This window comes from Apodemus sylvaticus, chromosome 14 (genome assembly GCF_947179515.1).
Source record: "Apodemus sylvaticus chromosome 14, mApoSyl1.1, whole genome shotgun sequence".
Taxonomy (NCBI): Eukaryota; Metazoa; Chordata; class Mammalia; order Rodentia; family Muridae; genus Apodemus; species Apodemus sylvaticus.
In genome coordinates, this window is record NC_067485.1 from 11,401,481 (window position 1) to 11,428,414 (window position 26,934).

At 50.4% G+C, this 26,934-nt stretch overlaps 1 protein-coding gene across 4 annotated transcripts in view; it reads left to right on the top strand.

The window, feature by feature from the left end:
- The first annotated feature begins 3,001 nt into the window (after window positions 1–3,001).
- The window catches only part of LOC127664394 (core histone macro-H2A.1), a 59,702-nt gene continuing 35,769 nt past the window's right edge, over window positions 3,002–26,934 (top strand). Inside the window, exons 1-2 of one of the 4 annotated variants that reach the window (XM_052156338.1) lie at window positions 3,002–3,167; window positions 9,780–9,984. In XM_052156338.1, the coding sequence (XP_052012298.1) occupies window positions 9,813–9,984 (172 nt within the window). In that variant the 5' untranslated portion in view covers window positions 3,002–3,167; window positions 9,780–9,812. The remainder of the gene's footprint in view (window positions 3,168–9,779; window positions 9,985–26,934) is intronic. The other 3 variants (XM_052156337.1, XM_052156336.1, XM_052156334.1) reach the window with 3 other exon arrangements.

The window sequence follows — 26,934 nt, forward strand, 5'->3', positions numbered from 1 at the left end:
AGAGTCCGCGTGGGCTTAGACAGCAAGGTCGCGCAAACAAGTTTTCCAAACTCACTTGACGCCACCACGTCCCTGGGTTCCGGACATGGAGCTTGGCGAGTCTTAGTCTTATTTTGTTCCATTCTTCCTCTCAATGCTCCCCTTCTCTCCGTTCAGAACGGAGTGTTTGTTCGAAGCCACTGCATGCTAGAAGTATGTAAGAGGCTTTTGAACTATGTAGGGTAGCAGTTCTGACCCTGTGGGTCCTGACTACCTCAGGATGCCATCCTGAATGTCAGATATTCACACTATGATTCATAACCATAGAAAAATTGCATTTATGAAGAAGCAATGAAACTACCTTTATGATTGGGGGCCACCACAACACGAGGAACTGTATTAAAGTGTCACAGCATTAGTAAGCTCTAGGGGCTCACAGTTAAGAGAGTTTGCCTTGAGTCTCAAGATTTTAGACTTTTTTCCTTATTATTTATTTATTTATTTATTTTATTTTGGTGGTAAATAAGCATTGAACAAATAAAAATACACAGCTACATCCAGATAGTGCATATATTATAAAGGAATAAGAAATGAAAACATATCCCATTTGCAGTCAATTCTGAGACATACACAGCTACACTTCACAATACAGGAACATACAGACTGATTCCATTATACTTAGTTCTCATGAATCAGACTGAGACCAGTTCCTCTGTGTCACTGGTGTTGTGAACAGGCCAAAACTTTTAGGAGGCCCCAGGGGTCAGTGGTGCCAGTGTCACCCAGCTGAAGACCCATGAGCTGATGATAAAACCCTTTGCTTTACAAAGACCATACTGACTGTCCTTGATCTCCTGCGGAGCTTTGATTTCTCTGAGGGCCTGGTTAGGAATACCATCCTCCAGCCACCCCTGCAGGGCCACCTTCTTGAGGGAACTGATTTTGCCAGTCTCTACAAGTTTGGCTTTGAAGACCATGCCTGGGGCGCTCTCCCAGCAATACTGGTCCAAGTCGGCCCTTTGCACCCAGATCCTACACCGAAGGGATCCAGCCTGCAATCATTGCCTAGCAATAACGTATCTACTAGACTTGAACTTTTGAACAATGTTGTAAATACCAAGACCACTGAAACTCTTGAGATGATCCTGAACCTTTAGGACGCATGGGCAGATATTATGGCTCGAAAATGAAATGCCCACCCCAAGTTCACTGAAGGCATGGCCTTTAGCAGGTTATGCAACTTGAAGATGTCTTGGAAACTTGAGCATGTGAATCCTAGTGGGAGCAGTTCGGTTACAGAGGGCCTGTCGCTGGAGCGTAGATTGTCCCGACTCCCTCCTCTAGCTCCCTGTTTGCCATGAGATGACTAGCCTCTGTCATGCACTCTGCCATTTGGATGCTGTTTTCTAATATGGCCTAATCACTGGACAATGGGTTGAAACCTGAAATTTAGTAAAAAAAATAAAATCATTTCTTCTTTAAATTGTTCCTTTAATTTGTTACAGTGACAGGAAGTCTGGCTGTTTTCCCTCCATCTTCTGGACTCTGTTTTCATACTCCAGCCCATAATAGTTTTGGACATGCCCCTGTCTCAGAGTTTCATGCTTGGACTACTCCTTCTCAGTAACCCCATGGCGTGCGTGCTTGTCCCTCTACTTCAGGCCTTTCTGTAAATGCCTTTCTTACTGAAACTCTCTCTTTAAAAGGTTAGACTGACTTATTTTATTCTCTGAGTGTTTTGCCTGTGTGTGTGTGTATGTGTGTGTGTGTGTGTGTGTGTGTATACCATATCATGCCTGGTACTCATGGACATCAGAAGAGAGCATTGGATTCCCTGGAGTGGTGTTATCAGGGACCACATGAAAGCTGGGAACAGAATCCTGGTCTTCTGCAAGGGCACGGAGTGTGTTAAACACTGAGCCATCTCTCCAGCCTCTTAAACGCACTCCTGTGTACCTTTCCTATTAGTTTTTCTACCCAATTTCCTCCCAGAATTTATACCCTTGTAATGTATAATGTCATTGTCTCTTGCCTTTCTCTTCCTACCAGACTGTAAGCTCCAGGAGAGCAGGCAGGTTTGCCTGTTCTGTTTACCATTTCACAACTACACCCGAATTTATGCATGGTGTGCAGAGTGTCCTAGGTATTTACTTGAAATAATGAATGCATGGGTGAGGGCCTTTAGACAATGCTTTTTGTGTCTTTAAAATGCTCAAGAGTCGGAGAGATGGTCCAGCTGTTAAAGGGTCACAAACCAAAAAACCTGCTAATCTAGTGCAGCCTGGGTCTGGAGAGAGTTTTTAGTTTTGAGGATAGACTTTGCTGCCCTTTCTCTGGCTGACCCCCCCCCCCCCACTTCCCCCAATACACACACACACACACACACACACACACACCTTAATATGTAATAAAAGTATCACTGCTTAAATCATCAAATCTCCACTTGGAGCCAGTAGTTAACAAAAGTTTGCTTGGTGGAGGTAGCTAACAGATTCCATGAGCAAAGCAAGACCAGACTTTGAGGCCCATTCTGTAGATTCCCACTCATCAAGGCAGTTGAGATGCAGCAGCTGATCTCGGGCACACAGCTGCCTGATGAATACTAGTACTTGAAGACAGGGGGCCGGTTGGAGGCGAGGAGTTCGTGCTGACTGGGGAAAAAAGCTCCCCGGTAACAGCAATTGTACTACCTTCCCTCTTTGTGGACAACGCTACGGGGTATGAGGAGCAGCAAGACACACAGTAGGTGCTCATTGTAGACCCTTGCTTAGCCGTGCTGTGGACAAGCATCTTTCTGAAGCCCAAGCCCTGCAGCTCCCACACGCAGACTGATGCCTGGGGCGCAGGGGGGCGGGCCGCAAGGCCTGGGTGCAACCGAGGCTGGCGCCGTTGGCGTCCGCGACCAGGAGCAGGCCGGGGTCAAGGCCGGGGCGCGGAGTGGCGCGGGGAGGGGTGGCCGGACGCGCGGGGCCGGGAAGGGATGTGACGAGCGGCGCGCTGTGCATTGTGGGAATCCCGGGGCCTCCGCGAGTGGTTCCAGTTCACTGGTTCCAGCGGAGCCGGGCGGAGGGCGCGAGCGCGGGACGCGCGGGCGGGAAGCGAGGAGGCGTGGGCGGGCGGGCAGGAGTGCGGAGCGGACCGGCGCGAGCGGCCGACCGGGCTCGGGCCCCTCACCGTGCAGCCCCCCGGTAAGTGCCGCGCGGGCCTCGGAGCCGCGGGCTGCCGGTCCGCACCGTCCGGGCCCCGCGCGCCCTACCGCCACCGCGTGCGGGGGCGATGCCTGGCGCCCGGGAAGCTCGGGCGGTTATCCTCGGGCCTCGGGATGCCCGGAGTCCGCCAAGGCCCTGCCCTGGCAGCGCGCGGGTCCGGGTGGTTTTGTTCGGAAAGCAAACCCGGAAACCAACTTCTCTCGGAGGCGCACCCCTGCCCCCGCTGGGGCGCTTTGTGGGGAAGGGGCTAATCGGGTCCCCCACTTCTTCCCCGGAGGTAGAGGCTGGGATGGCGTGGGCCCGAGGGCACCGAGGCCCGGAGGCCGTGGCCGGCCCGTCCGCCCGGGCCCGGAGCTGCTGTGCTCAGAGTTTACTTGCTCGTGCGCCGCCGGCCCGCGCGTGCTTTCCCGGGCACAATAAAGTGGGGCGCGAGCCACAGGCCGTTGTGAGACCGGCTGGTGGGACACCCGCCGCGAGGCCTGAGCAGACGAGGCCTGGGGACCACTCGCGGACGGAATCCCAGGCCAGGGCGGGCTGGAGAGGAGCCATGGGAGCCCCGCTGCTCTCGCTCGCCTTTTGTTTGCTTTGTGCTGGGGAGGTGTTATTTTTAAGGTGACTCCGGAAGGCCGTAGGCTCCCCGCGCGCAGAGGGACAGCTGAGAAGAGAGTCTCTGGGGGTGGGGTGAGTAGAGATGGGAGGCGCGGGATGCTGCTGGCGGTGTCACCTGACAACAGGTGTGCGAGATGCTGAGCCCCGCTCCCACTCCTGCAGAGACCGCAGATAACTCTGCTGGGCAGAAGATTGCTTGAAAAAGTCTTAGAAGAAATGTAGGGGAAAGTGTTTTCTAGGTTTGAAAGAGAGTAACTTTTGAACAAGCAGTCGAGGTCTGACTCGGCTCCAACAATTACAATCATTATGAAGTCTTTGTATGATTTTAACGATCCAATAAAACAGCTTAGAAGAATAGACAATTAGAGGGGTTCTCCTGCTCCGTTTCCCTCTTGCTGGCACCTCTGTGGTTTGAGGTTTTACCGTTAAAAGAGAGGAAGTGTATTGTTTGTAGACTCTGCAGCAGGGAGTCCCAGTTTTGAACAGTCTGTTCTGGAGTGGAAGACTCAAGTCCTAACCCAACTAAAACTTCCCGTTGTTCCCTGTAGGTTCACCTTTGGTGTGCAGCCATAGCTGCCACTAGCTCTGAACTGGGCACCTCGTACCTGCTGCTCAGGTTACTACAGCTTGTCCACAATTGAGCAAAAGCAACTCACACACCCTCTGACTAGATCAACCTTTTCAACTTGTGGGTTTTTCTTCCCTTTACGATAAGGACTCTCCTGAGACTTTGGACTTTCCCTCTTTCTCATTTTGCTGTGATCTAGGCCATAGTTTTCACTGGCTGGCTGTTAATGTTGATCCCTGGGTAAGGCATAGGGGAGCGTTGGCCTGACATTGTTCACATCAGGACTGACTTATGACGAGGCAGGGAAAGCTTGCCCTGTATTATACTGAGAGTGGGCTAGAAACCCACATGTGATAACTGCCTTACTGCCTTGCTTTCTACCACAAGGGCCATTCTTCCCTCCTCTAAGGGAGCTGATGGCGCCCCGCGTCGATGAAGGAGTTATTTAAAGGGAGAAACTACTTATCTGTATGTGATGTTCAGAGATTTGCAGTATGGGCTTTTCAGAGCCCATTAATGAAACACGAAATGGGAAGGGGTGGGGGTGAGGTGGACCCTTATCTGTTAACCCCACCCTTACCCCCTTTCTATAGGCTTAGGGGGCAGTGGCTCCTGCCACACAGCTCCTTTAAATGCAGCTAAGTGAATCAACTCTTCTTTCCAAAGAGTCCTATCACTTGCTTGCTGAAAGCAACCCTGCCTGGTTGGTGTCTTGCAGTCACTAGTATGTCCCCCAAAAAATCTGTTCTGGGCTAGGAAATAATCATGAGCAAGAATCACCCAGGCCCTGCTCTGGAGGACTGACTGTAGGTCAGTAGAGGAGGGGCAGCTGTGTTGGTGGGGTTGAGCTCGACCTGACTTGGAAAGATCAAGGGGGAGGAGCTGCTGGCCCAAAGAAGGACAGACAGGGGCGCATGCCTGAGGCCCAGAAACCGCCTGTGCCAATTGTAGGAGATAACCTGTGAGGTAGAGCTAGAGGCTCAGGGTGGCAGAGTCTAGGGTCAGGTGAGGACAGGGGGAACTCCACAGAATCCTATCAGAACCACAGCTGACCCTAAGAGCAGCCAGGAACCTCCAGAGGGTTCTGAGTGAGGAAACAGCAGCGGTCAGGCGACTCAGTCTTTGCTGGAACCCTCATTTAGCAGATGCACCTGGAAGCTTCCAGATACTCCTCCGCCTGCCTGGGCTCCTGCTCTCAAGTCACATTTTCTTCTCATGCCTTTTTTTTTGGGAGCTGTCGCAGCACACTGTTTAGTGGGGAGAGGAGGTAAGTGGTACTGCTGCCTTTAGAATGCAGGACTGGGCCCTCCGTAGAGCTCGGAAAGCAGGTGTAGTGAGGCCCCAGCTACAGGCTGGTTCCTGCTTGTGAGTGACACTTGGGTTTGGGGTTTGCTTTTCTCCCACCACTAGAAACAGGACCTAAGCAGCATCTATGTGCTCTGATCTCTTCTGGTCGCAGACCTGCCTTTGTTTGCAGAAGGCTCACTCTGTGATTTAGTGTTGGATGGATGGAGAGACATTTTTTTCCTGGTTGACTAGAGTATGAGGACTGGTCTCTCTGTTCCGAGCCAGTCACAGTGCAGCTTGGCTTGTGTAGTACAGCCACATGCCTCTGGGGACATAACAACAGTGCCAGTGTTGATATCCTAGCAGGACAGGGGTAAATGGAGATTGCTGCCGACAGGATCACCATCCTCTCCTGCAGAATGGACTGCCTCTGCCTCACCTCTATGGTCAGAGTTGACAGGAAGGTGGCATGCATGTGGATACAAGCATTTATTTGGCTGCAGGGAATAGAGCAGGTGGGCCTCACTGACAGTGTTTTGGATACTTAGAGATGAGATTCCTCTACACATACAGGTTCTCTGATGCAACTCCCTAGTAGTCCTAACCAATAACTTCATTCAGAATGGATATGCATATATTTGTAGCTTAGATAATGAAGGCTTCAGAAATGATCATTTCCCTGGTTTGAGTGCCCAGACCTGTATATGTATAGCCCACAACCAGCGGGCCATATGCATTCTAGGATGTAGCCCAGCTCTTTTGTAGATGCCAGCTTCTCATTGTTCTGGTGAAAATGTTGATCACCCCTGATAAAGGCTGCCTTTGCTCTAGCATCTATGGGTCAGCATCCATGTGTGAAGGCAAACAGTTTCCTCTGGCTGGTATTACTGAGACAGCTGAGAAGGAAGGTAAACACGATCAAAGATGGTTGTAGCCATATCCTTTGTATGACTTGTGTCTCAGCCTTCAGGACCTTTTCTCCCTGGGTACTCCTAAGGTGGCACAAACTCCCTGACTTCTGATGGTCTCAGCTTTCACAGCAACTTGACAGATGGGTCTTTACCAATGGGTGTTATGGGATAATCCCAGAGAAGACTCCAGATTGATACTCTAAGCCATGGCTCTAAGTCCTTGACCTTTGGACATGCAGCGCTGTTCTGCACCGATGGGAACTTATTGTAATGGCAACCAAACAACAACAAAATAGCAAGTAAGGTTACAGTGGTGAACAGAATGAATCGGTATGGGACACCAAGACAACTAAGAAACCAGGTGTCAGTGATACAGTGTAGCGAGCGTTGAGGGCAGATACATATACATCTAGGATGGTGAACAGGTTGGGAGGGAGGATTGGAAAAGCACTTGAAGAGAACATAGAATTGAAAAGGATTGATGCATTTAATGTATTAGGGAGCTGGCAGAGGGAAATTATTATATAAGGATTTATTGATTGATTGATTGATTGCTGGGTCCCTGGGGCCATTTAGTCAGTCTGAAGGGAAGCTCTAGTTGCTGGGAATAAGATTGGGGTCATCAGAACTTTGTGCATCAGAACTGACCTAGCCAGAGTGTCAGGGACAAAGCACAGCCGTAGCAGATCCCATCATGAACTCCCCATGATGGCATGTGTCAGCCATAGAAGGCACAGGCACCACGAGGTGGAACAGCAGGTCTGGGAAGGGTGCATGAGTCTGGGGAGCTGTGGGGCTGAGGGTGGCGTGGGAGGGAGGTGATTCAGGCGTGGTGAGCCTGTGGCACATCCCTGTGGCATATCCCAACAGCATCTACAGGACTGCCTGGCTTGTCCTTCTCTCACGGAGTCTTCCCCAGCCCAGCAGCTCCCTGGCTCCATCTGTGCTAGAGGACAGAGCGTACTCTGTAGCCACACCTTGCCCGGCACACAGCTTGCACTTGAAGAATGCCTCTTCTCATGTCCCGTTTCTCCAGCACATGCGGTCCATGTTGCTGTGCTCAGTGCACAGACGAAAGAGCTGCGGCGTGAGATCGTATGTCCTGGTACCATGATGAGATAGATGAGGCAGGTTATTTTATAAAAGGGGTGATGAGGTAAGAGGTTAAGGGGCCACATCTTGTGGTGGCCTCCTTCCTGTTAAGAGTCCTGAGGTTGTGTAGAACATCACATGGCATGGTACAGGGATTGCGTGTGTGCTTGTGTGCATGCATGCATGTATGTATGCATATATGTGTCTATCTTAAAACTCCTTTCCTCCTTTAAAGGCATCACAGTTCAATCATGGAGCCCCTGTCTTTGACTTTGCCTAATCTTAATCATGTACCAAAGGCAACACCTCTGACACCACCTCTGACACATTGTCAGATTAAGTTTCTGCCCTCTGAACACCTGGATGGCATGCCGAGGAAGCCTCGGGTACAGAAACTACAATAACGCCCAGCACAGGGGTGTGACTCAGAGATCTCCTAGAGTAGTTAGATCTTCGGGTCCTAGGCTGTTGACAGCCAAGGGGTGGCCAGCACACAGTAGTAACTAGGTACAATCTTTGTGCCTTTAGAGTGCCTGGGACCCTCAGTGCACATATCCCTTTGGGTAACAGAATACGACGCCCTCCTAGAGGGTGAACCCAGCAAGGACAGACATACTTCTCTGGCCAAGGACTACAGCTTGTCAGTGGTGCCCTGAAAAGAGGCTGAGGGCTTGCTTGGGAAGTCACCTTGTCCAGGCTGGAGACCTGTCCTCCCCTTAGATCAGACTGCATTGTAGGACACGAGTTATGTTGTGCTTGCCACTCGGACCCTGGCTTGGAGTCAGCTTCAAACTGGTGTGTCACGCACCCCATCACAACCCCGTAGCAGATGGCTAGTGTGAAGTTTCTCAACCCTTCCAGTCATTACACGCAGATATGTAGCTAAATGCTGACTGGATAATGATCAGCAGTGTGTGCCCATTGTCAGGCCTGGTCCAGAGCAATCCGTTATCCTTCCTGATATTGCCTTTTCCATGGCAACAGTGGGGATAGGACCAGGCATTGATCACTAGCTGTGTGTGTATGTGTGTGTGTGTGTGTGTATGTGTATATATGAGTACGCTGTTGCTCTCTACAGACACACCAGAAGAGGATATCAGATTTCATTTCAGATGGTTGTGAGCCACCATGTGGTTGCTGGGATTTGAACTCAGGACTTCTGGAAGAGCAGTTAGTGCTCTTAACCTCTGAACCATCTCTCCAGCCCCAATTACTAGCTTATTGTTATAGAGACTCTGTCAGAGAAGGAAACAGAGGCATGCCGATCTTTAAGGAATGAGCGTGTGTAGGACTTGCCAGGTCCAAGTACTCACAGCTTCTGGCAAACACCGCTGTCCATGGAGACAGCCCAGGCACACTCACACACTCGCAGGGCTTCTGGGGGACAGCTGGTCTGTGCATCTGTCTTAAAGGGATTGAGTGGCTTGTTGGTGGCCATCCCTGACCACAAACTGCTCCTCCCGAAAGGGGAGGGATGCCAGCCTGTGACATCTGGCTCTTGCCTGTCACAGGTCAGGGTCCTAGTGTAAGAACCCAGCCTCTTAGCTGTATGCCTCTTTCTAGGGGGAGGCCGTAGTCATCTTACGGCAGATTTATTATTCCGGTCCCAAGGACATAAAGATGAAATTACTGCAGAGGTGTAGAACATAACAAAAATCATTATTTTTATATGAAAAAATTATTTGCCGAATAATGTATCTGTTAGATCAGTACCCAGTATATACTGGCAGTAATAATTAAGTTGTTGAATTAATGATGCAGTAATTGAAATTATGTTAAGTCCAATAGTCTATGATTATTTAATATTAAGATTGTGGGCTTAAATTTTTTAAAACCTACTTTATTATTTTTACACCATGGGGCTTTAAAAGCAAGACACTTAAGAGCAGTCATTGTCAGTATAACATCTAAATGGAAGTGACCAATAAGATTGATGTCACAGGATAAAATGTGTGAAGCTGTGTATTTTCTTTGCAAGGGTCAGACGGCTCCAGCCAAGCACATGAGTGACTCTGCAGGCTCGGGGGGCTCAGCAGTTGCCCGCTGTGTCTGTCATCTGTTCCTGAGAGAGGACCGTAGTATACCTGTCTCCTGTGGCCCTGACCGTGTGTCCTGCCTTCACAGTGAACTTGCTGATCTGTCTCTGGGGCTGTCGCCATGTCGAGCCGTGGTGGGAAGAAGAAATCCACCAAGACCTCCCGGTCGGCCAAGGCCGGAGTCATCTTCCCCGTGGGACGGATGCTGCGGTACATCAAGAAAGGCCACCCTAAGTACAGGATTGGAGTGGGGGCACCCGTGTACATGGCTGCCGTCCTGGAATACCTGACTGGTGAGTGTTTCCGAGCCAGCAGCAGGCGCCATGAGCTGGATATGCTGGGTCTGTGAGCTTTGCAAGGACTAACATGATCTTGTCCTCCTTAGAGCAGCTCCAGAGACCGTTGGAAAAGGCACAGAATAGAACAATAATTGCTTGTACCTAGATCCATGAGCTGCTAACATTTTACCTCAGTGACTTGATAACACTACACACACAGACACACACACACACACACACACACACACACTGTTTTTGTGCAGATTCTTCTGTATTTTTGGCTGTTAGGTACCTAATTTTTTTCAGAATTACATTAATAATGTTGCCTGTGACTTTGGATTTTGTGATTTGGATCTTCTCAGTATCTTAGGTTGGCGTGCCCATCAGGCTGGCCTAGCCTTGTCTCATCCTGAGGGACATTTTCAAGTCTTCTGCAGCACTGATGTTTTCAAGTGTCATGCCAGCTATCGTGCTGATTGTTCTCAGTCCGGGCTGCTCTCACGACAGGAGAGTTAGGCCTTGCTTTCCGGCTGAGGCAGGAGTGGTGCCGATGTTTCTCTGCACCTGGCGTGGGCTTGTCCTGTCCCTCCACAGCACTCTTTCACCCGCTGTCTCCAGTCTCTCAGGATGATCCTAATGAGAGCCTCTGAGACCATGGTGGTTATGTTGAACAAGGATTGGGGGTTTGGGCTATTTATTTATTTATTTATTTTTGGGACAAAGTCTCATGCAGATCAGGTGTCTTAGGGTTTTACTGCTGTAAAGAGACAGCATGACCAAGGCAATTCTTTTTTTGTTTTTTGTTTTGTTTTGTTTTGGATTTGTTTTTTTCCAGACAGGGTTTCTCTGTATAGCCCCAACTGTCCTGGAACTCACTTTGTAGACCAGGCTGGCCTCCAACTCAGAAATCCGCCTGCCTCTGCCTCCCAGAGTGCTGGAACCAAGGCAGTTCTTATAAAGGACAACAGTTAATTGGGGCTGGCTTACAGGTTCAGAGGTTCAGTCCACTATCATGGCGGCATCCAGGCAGGCATGGTGCAGGAGGAGCTGAGAGTTCTTCATCTTCATCTGTAGGCTGCTAGGAAGAGACTGGCTTCCAGGCAGCTAGGATGAGGGTCTTACAGCCCACACCCACATGACACACCCACTCCAACAAGGCCACATCTTTTTGTTTGTTTGTTTGTTTGTTTTTTCAAGACAGGGTTTCTCTGTATAGCCCTGGCTGTCCTGGAACTCACTCTGTAGACCAGGCTGGCCTCAAACTCAGAAATCCACCTGCCTCTGCCTCCCAAGTGCTGGGATTAAAGACGTGCGCCACCACTGCCCAGCTAGGCCACACCTTCTAATAGTACTACTTGCTGGACTGAACATATACAAACCATGATACCAGGCTATCCTCAAACTCTAAAGAGCTGAGGATGGCCCTAAAACCTGCAGTAGCTATGAGCTTTTTCTCATTTCTTTTATTCTGTATTTCCTGGGTGGCTTTTTCCCCCTGTCTATCAGATGTTCATTCTCATTCTCTCCCCCCCCCCTTACTTTTGTGCTCTCAGTATTGACTCATGATTGCTTGGGTGCGTGTATAATTTAGCCATTGCTCATTTTAGTGCTTGGATGGTCCCTGGGGTGGGGGTGGGGTGCGGGGAGCTGGTTCTTACACTCCTGCCCCGTGACCCCATGGCTTTCCTATGTTTCCTTTTCAGCTCAGTGGGATTCCTTAGTCTCACCATGAGCTTTCCTTGTCTCAGCCTTGGAATCCGCCACTTCTCAGAGGCCCATGGTCCTTCCCACAGATCTGAACTTATATTGTCCCCATTATGGGAGACAGACTGGGCAGGGACAGGTACTGTCCCTATTATTAGCGAGGAGAAAACCAGGCCTCAAAGCATAAAAGGACCTGCATGGTCTGCACACGTCCTTCAAGGGGCTCAGAAGGCCCCAGATGGCTGCTGTCTTTGGTGACGGCATTAATTACTTGGGTGAGCTTCCTGGGTGCCAGGAGGAAGCTCCCTTGATTCCTGTGGCTGTCTCCTCTAAGAGAAAGAAGAGATTTAGCAAGTCAGGGCCTCCGGAAACGGGCACAGCCAGCAGCACAATCTGGAATGCCCACACCTCTTACCATGGCGGATCTCCCTGAAGCAGACACAGTCGTGAGGGAGGTGACGTTCTCATGATCATCACAGGTCTCCCTGAAGCAGACACAGTCGTGAGGGAGGTGACATTCTCTTGATCATCACAGGTCTCCCCGAAGCAGACACAGTCGTGAGGGAGGTGACATTCTCATGATCATCACAGGTCTCCCTGAATCAGACACAGTCATGAGGGAGGTGACATTCTCATGATCATCACAGGTCTCCCTGAAGCAGACACAGTCGTGAGGGAGGTGACGTTCTCATGATCATCACAGGTGTCCCTGAAGCAGACACAGTCGTGAGGGAGGTGACATTCTCATGATCATCACAGGTCTCCCTGAAGCAGACACAGTCGTGAGGGAGGTGACATTCTCATGATCATCACAGGTCTCCCCGAAGCAGACACAGTCGAGAGGGAGGTGACGTTCTCATGATCATCACAGGTCTCCCTGAAGCAGACACAGTCGTGAGGGAGGTGACGTTCTCATGATCATCACCGGTCTCCCCGAATCAGACACAGTCGTGAGGGAGGTGACATTCTCATGATCATCACCGGTCTCCCTGAAGCAGACACAGTCGTGAGGGAGGTGACATTCTCATGATCATCACAGGTCTCCCTGAATCAGACACAGTCGTGAGGGAGGTGACGTTCTCATGATCATCACCGGTCTCCCTGAAACAGACACAGTCGTGAGGGAGGTGACGTTCTCATGATCATCACAGGTCTCCCTGAAGCAGACACAGTCGTGAGGGAGGTGACATTCTCATGATCATCACAGGTCTCCCTGAAACAGACACAGTCGTGAGGGAGGTGACGTTCTCATGATCATCACAGGTGTCCCTGAAGCAGACACAGTCGTGAGGGAGGTGACGTTCTCATGATCATCACAGGTCTCCCTGAATCAGACACAGTCGTGAGGGAGGTGACGTTCTCATGATCATCACAGGTCTTCCTGAATCAGACACAGTCGTGAGGGAGGTGACGTTCTCTTGATCATCACCGGTCTCCCTGAAGCAGACACAGTTGCAAGGGAGATGACATTCTCTTGATCATCAAGCCATGGAGAGGAGTCATTTTGTTGGAGTCCTGAGGTGTTTGTACATCTTTGGGGACTTTTGACTATCTGCTTGGGATGTATGAGCTAGGCATGCTTCTCACTCTACAGATGAGGAAACAGGCCTAGAATTGAGGTGGAGTACCCAGTGTTCCAGTTTGCCTCTCTGTTCCTGTGGTAAAACATCAAGTAAAAGCAGCTCAGTAGAAGGAGAGAGTTCATTTAGCTGACAAGATTGTGATGCTTCAAGGGAAAGCACTACAGGAGCTGGGGGTAAGGGTAGCCACAGAGACGTGGAGAGACACTGCTGGCTGGCTTGCTTCCAGGTTTGGATTCAGCTACCTTCCTTCTGCCCAGGCCCACCTGCCCGTGGATGGCCCTTCCCACAGTAGGCTGGGCCTCATAACATCAAATAGCAATCAAGAAAATGTCCACAGACATGCCCACAGCCAGTTAGTTGGAGCAGGTTCCTTAGCTGAGGTGCCCTCTTCCCAGGTGTGTCGGGTTGATAACCCAAGCTGACCAGCACCTGGGGGTGACGATTCTGCTGGCAATCAGCCAGAGAGGGGAGGAGTGGCTGGGTTGACGGCGGAGGGCTCTGTAGTCCACAGGGCAGCTTAGACCCACGGCAATCTGGAGTGAGTCGCTCAGCCTTTCTGGGCCCGAGACAACAATTTCTGCCCCAGTAACTCCAAGCTCCTTGGGTGCCAGAGGGGCTTCCTTAGAGCAAGACAGGGAAGCTGTGGTATTGGCCTAACACCACCACAGCCCTGCCACCAGGGAGCTCACAGGCACTCTCCTTAGGTTAAGTGCAGCGTGAGTTTCCATTTCTTCCCCATGGCGTCCTCTTTTCTGTTGGTGAGGTGTGAGGGGACAGTGAGGGGTCAGCTGGATTGCTCTAGCATCTCAATAGCTGCTATCTATTGCCATACAAGCATCTGTATACATCCCTGTCTTTGCCTGTCTCATGAGTCTGAGCCACATACGTAGCTGAAGGTGAAGGTCTCTTGCCTGGGTCTGGAGACCTTGACCCTGTTGCACCGACCCTGGTCCCTCTTAGCTCTGGTCATTCCTGATGGTGTTCACAATGGAGCTCAGCAGGAGCAGCCTGTGGCTGGAGCGGGGAGCAGCTCAGAGGCTTGCTTTATCCGGCAGCGGCCACAGCGGCTGCGCAGTGAAGCACGAGATATTTTGTGTTTTATAAGTCAGCAGGACGACTGCATACTTTAGACTTTGGTACGAACGTCTCCCCACACTGCCCGTCACAAGTAACAGAAGGGGTGTATCCAGAGTTGTCAGTGCTGCACTGTCATCTGTGAGGTCACCATATCGTCTCCTGATGGAGAAGAGTCAGATAACCTGGGGGGGGGGGTGGTGAATGTCCAGCAGGCACCTCTCAGAACAGTGCTGTGTGCACTGTGACTGCCCTCAGAAGGTTACAGTGCTCAGTCTGTGGGGCCAGAAGGTGACATGCTTGGCTTTCTGGAAGTTTGAGGTGTCTTCCCTGTTCAGTCCTATTCTGGAGCTCTCAGTGGGAAGGAGGTGGACTAGACTGCCTGACACGGGGACTGGGAACCAAACTGGTCCTCAGCAAGAGCAGCCGCCACTCTTAACTGCTGCACAGCAGTCCCCGCTCATGGAGGAACCTTGTAATGAGTGACACTTTAAAGATATTTGACTCTTGCTGCAGTCTCAGGAAACTGTGGAGCCTCTCCCTGCTCAGCAGAGTGTTGACAGTGGGAAATACGATGTAAGAGGTGGGACTCGGGGACTGGAGGGATGGCTCAGAGGTTAGCGCACAAGCTGCTTTCCCGGCACGCACATGGCAGCCCTCAGCTGTCTGTAACTCGTGTGTCAGATCCGGTGCCTTCAAGGGCACTAGGTATGCTTGTACTACATGCATGCAGGCAAAACACCCATGCGTATAAAATAAAATTAGTAAATCTTAAAAAAAAAAAGAGTTAGAAAAGACATGGGGCATTACTTATGCCCCTGGAATTTCTGTTGGTATTGAGGTGACATGTTAGTGGTAGTGTAGTGGCTGTGGCTGTGGCTGTAATCAGGGAATGGCCAGATTCAGACTCCTTTAAAAAACAAACAAAAAAACCCATACTGCTGTAGCTGAGTTCCCAAAGCAAAGAGATTGGAGGTGTAGTGGATCCCAAGCTTTATCATAGGCTTTCAAGAAATACCTGTATGAGAAATCCAGGTGTGATGGCTCATTGCAGGTGTGATGGCGCAGGTTTGGCGGTGCAGATGTGATGGTACATTGCAGGTGTGATGGCGCATCGCAGGTGTGATGACGCATCGCAGGTGTGATGGCGCATCGCAGGTGTGATGGCGCATCGCAGGTGTGGTGGTGCAGGAGTGATGGTACATTATAGGTGTGATGGTGCAGGTGTGATGGCGCATCGCAGGTGTGGCGGTGCAGGTGTGAAGGTACATTATAGGTGTGATGGTGCAGGTGTGATGGTGCATTGCAGGTGTGATGGCACATCGCAGGTGTGGTGCAGGTGTGATGGTACATTACAGGTGTGATGGTGCAGGTGTGATGGCGCATTGCAGGTGTGATGGCACATTGCAGGTGTGATAGCGCAGGTGTGATGGCACATTGCAGGTGTGATGGCACATTGCAGGTGTGATAGTGCATTACAGATGTGATGGCGCAGGTGTGATGGCACAAGCCTGTAATTTCAGCACTGGAGGCAGAGGTATTACTGTGAGTTCAAGTCTAGTTTGGTCTACATACCAAGTCCCAGGACAGCCAGGATTACACAGAGACCCTGTCTCTCAAAAGGAAAGAAACAAAGAAAGGAAGAGAAGGGAAAAAGAAAGGGAAAGGGAAGGGTAAGTACCTTTAAGAAAGCTTTGCTATGACACAGTCAGGGACACCAAGCCAGAAGAGGTGACATCTGAGAAGGGCTAAAGAGGAGACACAAAGTGTCACCTCAAAGAGTAAACCATGGCTTGACGTTGATTCTCCAAGCTGGACCTCCAGGAGTGCATGCGATGTAGGTAGTGTTGCAGTGCCTGAGTCAGTCACTCTGGAGGTCGTATGTGCATGCTCTGTGAGTCACTCCCACACCAAGTTAGGGAGGACCTAGAGCTAGTCACCGGGACTGGAAGCTTGCCCTGGAAGGAAGACCCTTTATGGCCTCTCAGCCCAAGGCCTGAGAGAACAGGCCCCATTCTTTCATGGCTAGACCATTTTCAACTGTTTGTGTCAGACACCCTGTTATGTAATCTGGTCATACACCTGTTCTATACTGAACTTTCCAGTGACTTAAGTCTGTGTGCCAAAATGAAGTCCACCAGTAATAGATGCCATGCAGCTAAGCAGACGGGAAGTGCTGGCTCCCAGCTCCCAGGATAAACCCTCCCCACAGGATCATGGAGCCAAAGCTGGGCTGATTAAAAACCTATATTCACCGTGCTATATGGATCTCGTATGATAAGGCAATAGCCTACAGCTTTCCTGGCTTGCTCGGATCAAATCTATAAAATGATGGAGACATCATCAGAATTTGCACATTGCTAATCCCATACTTTTTGGTTCCAGTTCCCAAGCACCCCACCCACCTCCACGTAAACACAGGATTTCAAATATTGATGTTCTCTCCCCTCCCATCCCCAGCCAGAACATTCCCATGTCCTCTCATGGTTGATGCTACAGTTGAGGTAATTGGCTAATGGTTATGAAGTTTCCAGGCTAGCAACAGAGACGCTGTGTGTGTGTGTGTGATTATCCCTCCCCCCTGTGCTCTGATGGCCACTGTAAAACCTGAGTGACGTTTAGCTCTTGGACCTGCCTGCACTAAAACTCCAGGTACACCATGGCTACTAGGTGTGACTGCTAGCTGGCTGACAACGTGGTCATCTTCACCCATGCATCTTCTGGTCTCTCTTTAGCTAAATGTTTTGTATCCCTGTCGGCCAGAGGGCCACTGTCAGCTCCCACCCACCTCATGCCCTATGTGAAGGGGAGAGAGCACTCCCCAGTGGTGGCAGGCCTTGCTGTGCACATGTGCCTGGCAGCTAGTGACTATCACAGTTGTCACTTCTGATGAGAAGGAATCCTGCGAACCTTGAAGGTTAACGTAGGCTAGGTCTGCAGTTATCCTGTCGCTTTCCTTGAAAATGAATCTCAAGTCTCTCTTCCGCTTTCCTTTCTGGGACACCGCAGTATGTCCTGAACTCACACGGCTAAAAATAGAGTGGAGAGAGGAATATATTGGGGTTCAGCTCTGCGAAGCTCCACGGGCCTTGGAATGCCTGCATCCTTGTCTGCATGCCTGCAGGCCTTGAAATGCCTGCATCCTTGTCTGCATACCTGCTTGTGATGCTATGTTCTTCAAAGGCCACACCAACCTCATTTTCCTTAAAACAGAATTGAGAAGCCAAAATTTGTAAGGAGTGTGTGTGTGGTGGGGGGTTCTCCAGAAGAACAGTGGCTACTGAAGTTGACCGTTCACTGTGCAGGAGCGTTGGAGGCATCTTTCCTTTCCTGGCTTTATGAGGATTGGAAGTTTAGGAGGCTGAGATCTCTGTAGCTGGCACTGCTCCCTTCTCTGTGCAGCAGGGAGGAGTCCTGGTCTGCTTGTCACCAAGGCAGACTGTCAGTGGTCTCTGTTGGTGACACATTACAGTCTTACCCAGTGAACTGCTGAGTGACTAAGGCGATTAAGGACCGGTGACCACCTGTGACCTGCCAGTCCCTCAGTCTCCTGAGAGGATGGATGACGCCGGAGCCCTTGAACAAGAATCAGTTCAGCACTGCTTCTCTAACAGAGTGGTGTCAGCATCTAACGCGTTCCGTTGGGGTGTGCTCTGGGGTTAGAGGGAAGAGTCTGGAAGCCAAGGGTGGGCTCACTCCACTTGTAGAGGTGCAGCAGGGCTAGTGGTCTAGCCTTCTCCACTGCACACAGATCTGCTGTAGAGCTCCCAATTGAGTTGTGATAGCCCCTAATCTGCCCTTCCTTCGTCCATCCTTATTGCTTAGGCTTCCTTGTGTGTTTGCTTTGACAGGCTTTTGCTGTGTAACCCTATCTTGGCCGGAACTCATTGTGTAGATGAGGTTGGTTCAGACTCATAGAGATCTGCCTCTTAGGTGTATGCATGAGATGAAAGGCATGTGCCACCATACCCAGCGCTGCCATTCCCTGATTTTGAAGTCTGTAGCTGCATGCTTTTCCACTGGCCTCTTTATTCCCCAAAATAACTGAGATGACGTATATATGACTAAATGCTTAGGCCAATGGCTTTGGCTTGTTCTCTGACTAGCTCATAACATATCTATTTAAACTAGTCTAAGTCCCACCACGTGGTTGGTTACTGCTCCCCAGTCTCATGTGATCGCCTCCTCTAGTGCTCTGGGTGAATGCTCCGTGCCTCACTATTTCCCAGAGTCCTGTCTGTCTCTGCAGGATGTCCCACCTTCTAGTCCTGCCTCAGCTCGTTGGCCATAGGCTGATTGACAGGTGGTGCTTCCACATAGTATGTAGATTCCCCACAAATAAGGCTAACCTTAAGCTCAGAATTCTCCTGCCTCAGTGTGTCCAGTGCTGAGGTTGTCGGTGAAGTTTGCCACACTTAGTGCATTGGTCCTCTTGACAGCATCCATCCGTCTGTCTTACTGATGTGGTTCTGGGGATTGACCCAGGACATCACCTGTGCTAGGTGAGGGTTTGGCCATTGAGCTATATCTCTAGCCCTCGACAGTGTCTTCATAGGACAGAAAAACTATTTCAATAAAGTCTAACATATCAGTTCTTTCTCTCACAGATGAGCCCTTAGTGTGTTCATCCTTAGACCAAAGACATCTAGGTGTTCTCCTATGTTAGCTTCTAGGAGCTCTGTGGGTTTTGTCCTCCAGAGTTAGATTTGTGGTCTATTTTGAGTTGATTTTTTTTTTATTTTTTTATTTTATTTTATTTTTTTTTTGCCAAGAGTGCAACATTTATATTGAGACTAAGTTTTTTACACATAGATGTTCACACATTGTACTATGCTATTGAAGACCTCTGCCTTACTGAAGATAAATCACGGTACCTAAAGATGTTAGTGAGCGTGGAGGCTCACTGTGTCTTCGTGGTATCTCCTAAAAGGTGATCTGAGGTTTTTTATTTATGTCGCCAGTGTGTGCAGAACAGACAAGTTCCACATTAAGGGTCTGTTTTCTTGGGCTGATAGGCACCTCCAGCATCTTGAAATGTGTTTCGGTTTCCCAAAGCATAGCACAACTTCAGTGTACCACCTTCTCCCTCTGGGATCCATGTCTGTGGATGGTAAATACTCGCGGGTTGTTTGGAAGATTGAAGATGTCTCGATTTCTCTGTATAGACTGCAGATTTAACGCGTGTTAGTATTTTATTCCACGTCCTGTCTGTTAACTGTACTGTTTTCCCCCATCTTTTCTGGACTTTCTAGATAGCACTTCTATCAGGGTAAGTGCCGCAGGTCTTCCCCACATTTTAGTCCTCGGTTACACAGATGATGTGCATGCGATGTGCATGCGTGTGCTCCAGGGATGTGAGGTCAGGGCTTCTGGAGTCAGCACTCACCTCCGCGTTTGAGGCAGGCAGGGGCTCTCCTTTCTGCTGTTGCCTGTGTACTTCAGGCTGGCTGGCCTGGGGGCTTCTGAGCAATTTCCTCTCTGCCTCCCATCTTCCTGTGGAGTTCCCATCACCTGTGGGCTTTTCTGTGGGCTCTGGGGTTTGAATGTGGGTCACCAGACTGTGTGGAAAATGCTTTTGCCACTGAGTCGTCTCCCGGCCTAGGCCACAGTGTTTACACTCCACCTGGGTGCTCCGGCCCCTCCTAAGTTCCGCTGGAGCTCTTAGAAAAGTCAGCTTGTTTTTATTCATTTATTTTAATATAACTTTCTGCTTTTACTTCATTTCTGATTATCATTATATTCAAATACATTGATAGTTATTATATATTTAAATAATATGAATTTTTAAAAAATATTTTAATTCTCTGTGTATGAGTGTTTTGCTTGTATGTATGTACGCATACCATATATATTCAATGCAGTGCCTGCAGAGGTTGGAAGAGGATGTCTGATCCCTAGAACTGAAGTTACAAATGGTTGTGAGCCACCTTGTGAGTGCAGGGAACTGAGCCCAAGGTCCTCTACACAAGTGGGCAGTGCTCTTAACTACTGAGCCACTTCTCCAGCCCTGGTATGAAAAGTCCCTGTTTAGACGTGCAGCGCACACACTTTATTTGTCCTTATGTATTTGGTATGCACGTGCAAGAGCACGCTCCTGTGTCGGAGGTGCCAAGCCAGCTGCAGGGAGTTAGGGCCCGAACTGAACTCAGCTTGCGAGGCTTGGCGGCAGGCGAGCCTCTGAGCGACAACTGTGCGTGCTCTGAAGCAGTTTGCCTGTGCACATTATGCACACAGTGCATTTTGGGCATCTTCCTGTCTATCTCCTTTTTCACTCCTCTCCCACTTCTGCTGAGCTCCAGTACAATAGGCTTCCCTCTGACAGTTTGATGCTTGTTAGGGGTGGCTGTGTGAGAGTGGGTGGAGTTACTTACATCACTGAAGAACACACCCCTCCCTTCCCAGAAGGCTCTATTTTTACTGGTTCTGGTTTCAGTTTTCATTTCCTTACTTTGAAGAATTTGGAATTTACCTGATGTATGGTGTAAGAAAGAGCAATGTTAATTTTGTTTCACATCATAAGCTAGTTATTCCAGCACAATTAATCACACATTCCATCTCTTCCCTTCTGGGGAGAAAGGGATTCCTTCTAGACTCCCTTTCTGTTCCATTGGCCTGTATTGTTATAAACTTCTCCTTGCAGCAGTTTCTCATACCCAGTGGCATGCATTGCCTTGCCTTTTGTTGGATTTGTTTCCTTTAGCAAGTAAATGTTGCCCATGGTAAAACCCACGAAACAAAGACTATCCGGTAAGGCATGGTGTCTCCCTGCTCTTTGTCTACCTGCTTCTCCCTGGTTTTTATAGATGTACTTTTTGAAGTTACACTTTTCCTTTAGGATTCCAGAGTAAATCTAGAAAACGAAATGGAGTATAAAACAGCGTGCCAAGAGAATACTGGCCACACATGGTGTGCGTAGGCTGCTTTAGTCGGGAGAACCTGGGGGTCTTTAACCAGCCCTTACCCCCTCAGCGCCTCATGCAGCCTCTCAGGCCCAGCCTGGCCTGCTTTCCTCTGGATGGCAGCGTTAGTTCTTCACGCTGCCGCACGGTATTGAGAGCCAGTGTTCTAATATATGAAACCAGGCCAGGGCCTTGGAGAGCACCCCGTGTGTGTGCCGTTCACACTTCCTCTCATTTAGGAATTCATCTGGAATGACCTACTTGTGAAAGACTCACCAAGTGCACAAGCTGGGTGCTGGAGTCAGATTTGATGAGTGTCCCATGTGTCAGCAATAGCAGAGGCCACTTTGGACTCCAGTGCAGGACTGTGCCTTCCTTCCCATCTTTCAGAATATACTTGGCTCCTAGTACATGGCCTGTTGCCCCACAGCTTCACAGGATGGTTCTTCACCGGAGGGGGAGGCTCATCAGGGTGATGGGCTTCAGGAGGGATTTGTGCTGTCAGAAAGCGTGGGAGCTCCTCTGGACCCTTGAGTTTTCCGTGTAGCGGAATTGGGATGGATTTGAGAGCAGTGGGCCACACCCTTGTGAGGAGGGGCACCTGACAGGGCAGCTGTTGCTGGCAAACCTGTGGGATTTAGAAGGTTCTTACAGACTGTTTCTGTAAGAAGGAGGGCCGGGAGCTACACCATGAACAGCAGAGGATGCTAGGAGCCACCTAGCTGGTTAGACACCGCAGTGTCCTTAAAGGGCCAGGCCCTCTGTGTATCAACACCAGGAACACTTCTGAAAACTTACGGAGAGGCGAAGGAGGTGGGCGAGAACTCTGCATAACCATCTCAAGATTTCCCACCGGAGTTACAGTGAGCACTGGGAGGTGTTTACAGTCCTCTTGGTTCCTGTGTCCAGTCAGCCCAGAATTAGATACCATGAAAACTAAAACGTTCCTCAGAGCTGTAGTGAGTTGCAGCAAGAGCAACCAAAAGTATTAATCTCCCCCAGTCCCGCTCTGCCTGTCTCTTCCCAGTGCCCCCTGCCTAGGTGACCTGCTGAGAAGCTGACGTACACCCTCCTTGGATTTGCCAGGTTGCCCCCCTCAGCCTGCTGCTCTGGTTGGCCCCGGCCCCTGCCCTTCTGGGCAATGGCATCTTCATTTAGTGGCTGGAGAGTGTGGCTTCCCAGATCCCTGAGCTGCCTCCTTCCACAGGGCGGGCTGTCTGGGATCCTCACCGTGTGTCTTACACCTGTTTGTTTGTGGGGGCCGGTCTGGAGCCGACAGAAGCCTGGCCCCTTGCAGGGCTCCCCTTTCAGCTGGCAGACCCCCCCCCCCCCCCCCGCCTCCGTCGCTCTGAGTATAGCTCATCACTGCCCTCCATTAGATCCCGACTGATGACAGACTAGGTAAACATTTATCTGTCGTCTTTATGAATCTGGATACCACTGCTGAAAGTCAGTATCTCCATTTACTGAGAAAACAGGGATGACTTACCCAAGGCAGCATTTTCTTGCCCCCCCCCCCCACCTCAGGCCTCAGTGACTGATTTGTGGTGATATTTTGAGAGTATCGGGCAAGTGCTTTTGAGCATGGAGCAGTTTGTTGAACATTTAACTGTGTGCCAGGTAACCGTGAAATGTTTTACACGGGACAGCTCACTGAATCCACAACTCACCAGAAACGCTTCCAGAGCTACCCAGCACAGTAACTCCTCTCCCCACAGAGCAGCTCCTACACAGACTCTGCTGGGTCGGATCCTCAGCAGCTAAAGAAGGCTGGGGCCCAGGACCACTGGTCCACTCTGCACTTCCGTGTTTCAAGCAGCCCCTGGACACCTCAGGAGGACCAATGTATGCCAGACTTTGTTCTTAGTGAAGCCTCAACCCAAGAGGGCAGGCTCCAGAGCAGTCACAGGAAACTGCCAGTGTGTGCCCAGGACCTCTGTGGGCTGCAGACTGTAGGATGACAGGGATGAGTCCAAAAGGAAGGGAAGTCCAGAGCATGCATGGGAAAGGGCGTGGCCAAGGAGGGGCTGGCCCTTGGGTGACCTGTGCTGGGGTTTCAGGAGGACCTGGCCAGTGCTGGCAGACACAGAACACACACACAGTTAGGAAGCATCTGGGCAGCCAAGACTTTCAGGAGGAGCCCTGTAAGCCTCAGGCATGTAAGGTCGTGTTGCTGGGGGTGGGGGTGCTGGGAAGGGAGAGGACAGTAAGAGACTTCTGGACCAATGTCCATTTGGCCCCTCAAAGAAGCGGTGTAGACTGGAGCTCTGACTGCCTATAGAGCTTGTGCAAATGTTCAGAGTGGTTCCAGAATCTCGGTCCCTTGTGGGTCCCTCCTTTGCTTCTTCTGTGGGTCTACTCTGCTTCTTCTGTTACCTATAGAAACGCTTGGCTCCAGCCCTGCTCTGAGGAGGCTGCACGGTCCGCCCTGTTCATACAGAAGCCGCATCTGAAGCAAAAGCAACACACTTTGCGCTCGATCCTGTTTAGATTTCTTCCCATGTTTCCCTGGCTCCCCTCAGCCATGCCACCTGTGCGAGTGTGTGTCAAAGCCACAGCCCAACAGCCCTGCAGCCGTGCACAGTTCACTTCTGTGCTGTGAGTGTGTGTCAAAGCCACAGCCCAACAGCCCCGCAGCCGTGCACAGTTCACTTCTGTGCTGTGAGTGTGTGTCAAAGCCACAGCCCAACAGCCCCGCAGCCGTGCACAGTTCACTTCTGTGCTATGTGTGTGTGTGTGTCAAAGCAACAGCCCCTCAGCCGTGCAGTTTTCTGTGCTGTGAGTGTGTGTCAAAGCCGCAGCCCCGCAGCCATGCACAGCTTGTTGCTCTGTACCTAGTTCCCCTCTAGAAGTCCGTCTAGGTAGTGGTGCTAGGCAGGGGCTTTTGAAACGTGCTTCCTCTTTACATTATACTTTGTTAATCATTTCATTTCGGCAGACATCGGATTCTTCACCCTTCCTGGCTGAATTAGGAACAGATGGCTGTGGCTTTCCATACTAAAACACACATGCACATTAACCACCTCCTTGTAAATGAACTGAGAGACCTTGAAAGTAAGCAGTTGGTGGTGCAGAGGGCATTGGCCGGCATCAGCCAAGGCTGGGTTGTACAAGCTTCCTTAGGCCTCCCTCCCTCCCTTCTTCTTTCTCCTCCTCCTCCTCCTCACTCTCTGTAGCCTCAGCAGCTGGCTCTGCTTCTCTCCTGCTTTGGTGCCCCCTGCTGGGGTCAGAGGACCGTCCCAGACCCTGTCCCAAGGCCTGGGAGGCTGCCTGTGCGACTGCGAGGGTGCTGCGTTCTGTCAAGGCAGGTCTGGCAGAACTGAGGTTAATGGAGTTCAAGTGCATTTTTCAAACATATGTAAAGTGTTAGGTGTAACAGCAAAGGGTGCACTGCTGGGAGGAAGCCCAGGTGCTTGCTCTTGCTTCTCATGCACAGCTCTTCACCCAGTTACTTAGATGAAGAAACACTAGTAGGCTGTGCTGCTGCTGTCTTATCCAGCTCTCCCTCTCCCTCTCCCTCCCTCCCTTCTCCCCTATCTTCATAAGGGTATTGTAGTAAGCAGTAGCTTGCATTCACTAGGCATTTTTTCTTAGTAACTCAACCTTTACAAACACTGTTTGACAGAATGGGAAACTGAGGCTGAGTGTTGTCTTGGCCACAGCAAATAACAGGAGCTAAGGTTTAAACCTTGGAGTCTGGCTGCAGGCCCTAAGGCCACCTGTGGTGCGTTTGCGCTCCTGACTGCCACCCTTCGCCTCAGGCCAGCTGTAGGTGCTGGAAGCTCTCGGGTGCAAAGGCGAAGGAGGACTCCCTGGCAGAGGATCGGCTGGAACACGGGGATTGGCAGGAGCACGGGGATTGGCAGTGGGTTACAGTAAGGCGATACTAGCAAACAGCAGTACAGGTGTCAAATATTTTCACTCTGACTTGTGCAAAATGAGTGTCCGGTGGAATGAATTTTAGAGACTTCTGAGTTAGGCTGTGGGTCTGCCTTGTTGGTAGTCTTTGTGGGACTGGACCAAATGTCACCTTGTTTATGGAACCGAGAGCAGGTTTAGCTTGAGTGGCCTCAGAGGAAGCAGAAGAGTGGCTCAGTGTGAAGACTCTCCAGTGCCTGCGTGGCCTTTACTCCACAGAGTGCCCCACACCCAGGGCTGGGCAGGAGTGGGACAGCCCAGCAACAGGGAGCCTCACTGTGACAGAGCTCCAGCAAGAGCAAGGTAGGGGAGGAGCAGTGGATTCTGTGGTGGGCTGACTGTGGACACTCCAGGCCACTGAGGGAATTGGAGGGGGCCAAGGTGTGCTCAGGACACAGGAAGTTCTTAGCAGTCACCCTCCAATTGGGGTTGATTGGGTTAAGGCCTTCTGGAACGGTGTCCCAGCTCTGAACTTAGTGAAGTCAGTGGAGGGATGAGGAATCAAAAGAAATACAATAAACAGATTCCCTGTCATGTTGTTGGCTCTGTAGCAGATATCTGAATTCTCCCTGGGATTACGTGAACATTTGCTTTCTTTGATTCCTGATTGTTATTTTCAATCATTCTTTCGTTAGACGAGATGCTTCAAACAGTTCTGTAAAAGCCCCAGATTCCTTCCTATTGCAAGGTTGTGTTTGGAGTTTGGCTCAGCCTCACCACATCACCTGTTAACTGTTAGAGTCTAATTCTGCAAGCCATGACTTCATCTCCCTAAAGGAAGGTAGACAGAATGCTTCCATGCCGCAGAGTTGGTTCAGTTCAAGATGCTGTGTCGTGGGGAGGGGGAAGGGCCAGGTTCTAAACCTTTGGTGTCGGGGCAGACTTGAGAAGTAGGGCTGCCAGAGGTACTCTTGTCCTGCCAGCTGCCCCAGTGATGGAGCAGCTGCCAACGCATGGCCTGGGCCAAGGCTGTGGGAATCTCGTCATGTTGCTCTAAAGCCATCAACTCCAGTGAAGCTGGGAGGTTTGGGCTCTGAGGAGACACGGCCACATCACCCGTCCTGGCCACCACAGGCCAGGAGCCAGTTGCTCACTCGAAGAGTGGGATGCCTGTGTGTTTTACAAGTCAGATCTTAAAATAACACTAAAAGAATAGCTACCAAGCTACCCAGCGGTGCCTCACAGTGTTTCTGCCTGGGGAACTTTTACCATATTTAGAATCCTCTCTGGAGCTGACCTCATGCACTCTGGGCCAGTGTTGGTCATTAGCTTGTCTCTGGCCAGGAAGAAGATTCCTGGGGGTGGAGGGCTGGTGAGGGCCTTTGTCTCTTCCTTCCCAAGCTCCCAGCCCAGCCTTCCATGGCTTTCACAGGTTTCACTTGTTGTTGTTTTGTGTTGCTTTGTTTTTGTTTTGATTGTGGCCTCCAGGTATAGCTCCTAAATAGCCCTCTGAGGAGGAGCCCAGGCCCTGGAAATCATGGAGAAATTTATAAATTGGGGCCTTTTGTGATTCTGTTTCTCAGAATTGTATTTCTCTTCAGCTAGCCAGAGGCAAAACATTAGAGGTGCACAAGACCTTCCCATGAGAAATGAAGGGAGAACAGGGGTGGGGGGTTGGGGGTATGTACCCTCCCGTGTAGGATGGCATCGGTTCTGTGAGCAAGGGGCAGAGGCAGAAACTGGCTCTGGTCTAACTTATCAGGTGCCCCCTGGGGGTGAGGCTTGGGCTTACCTCAGGAGTATAGGGTGGAGCACAGTGGCTTATTGTAGAAAAAATGTTAATATTA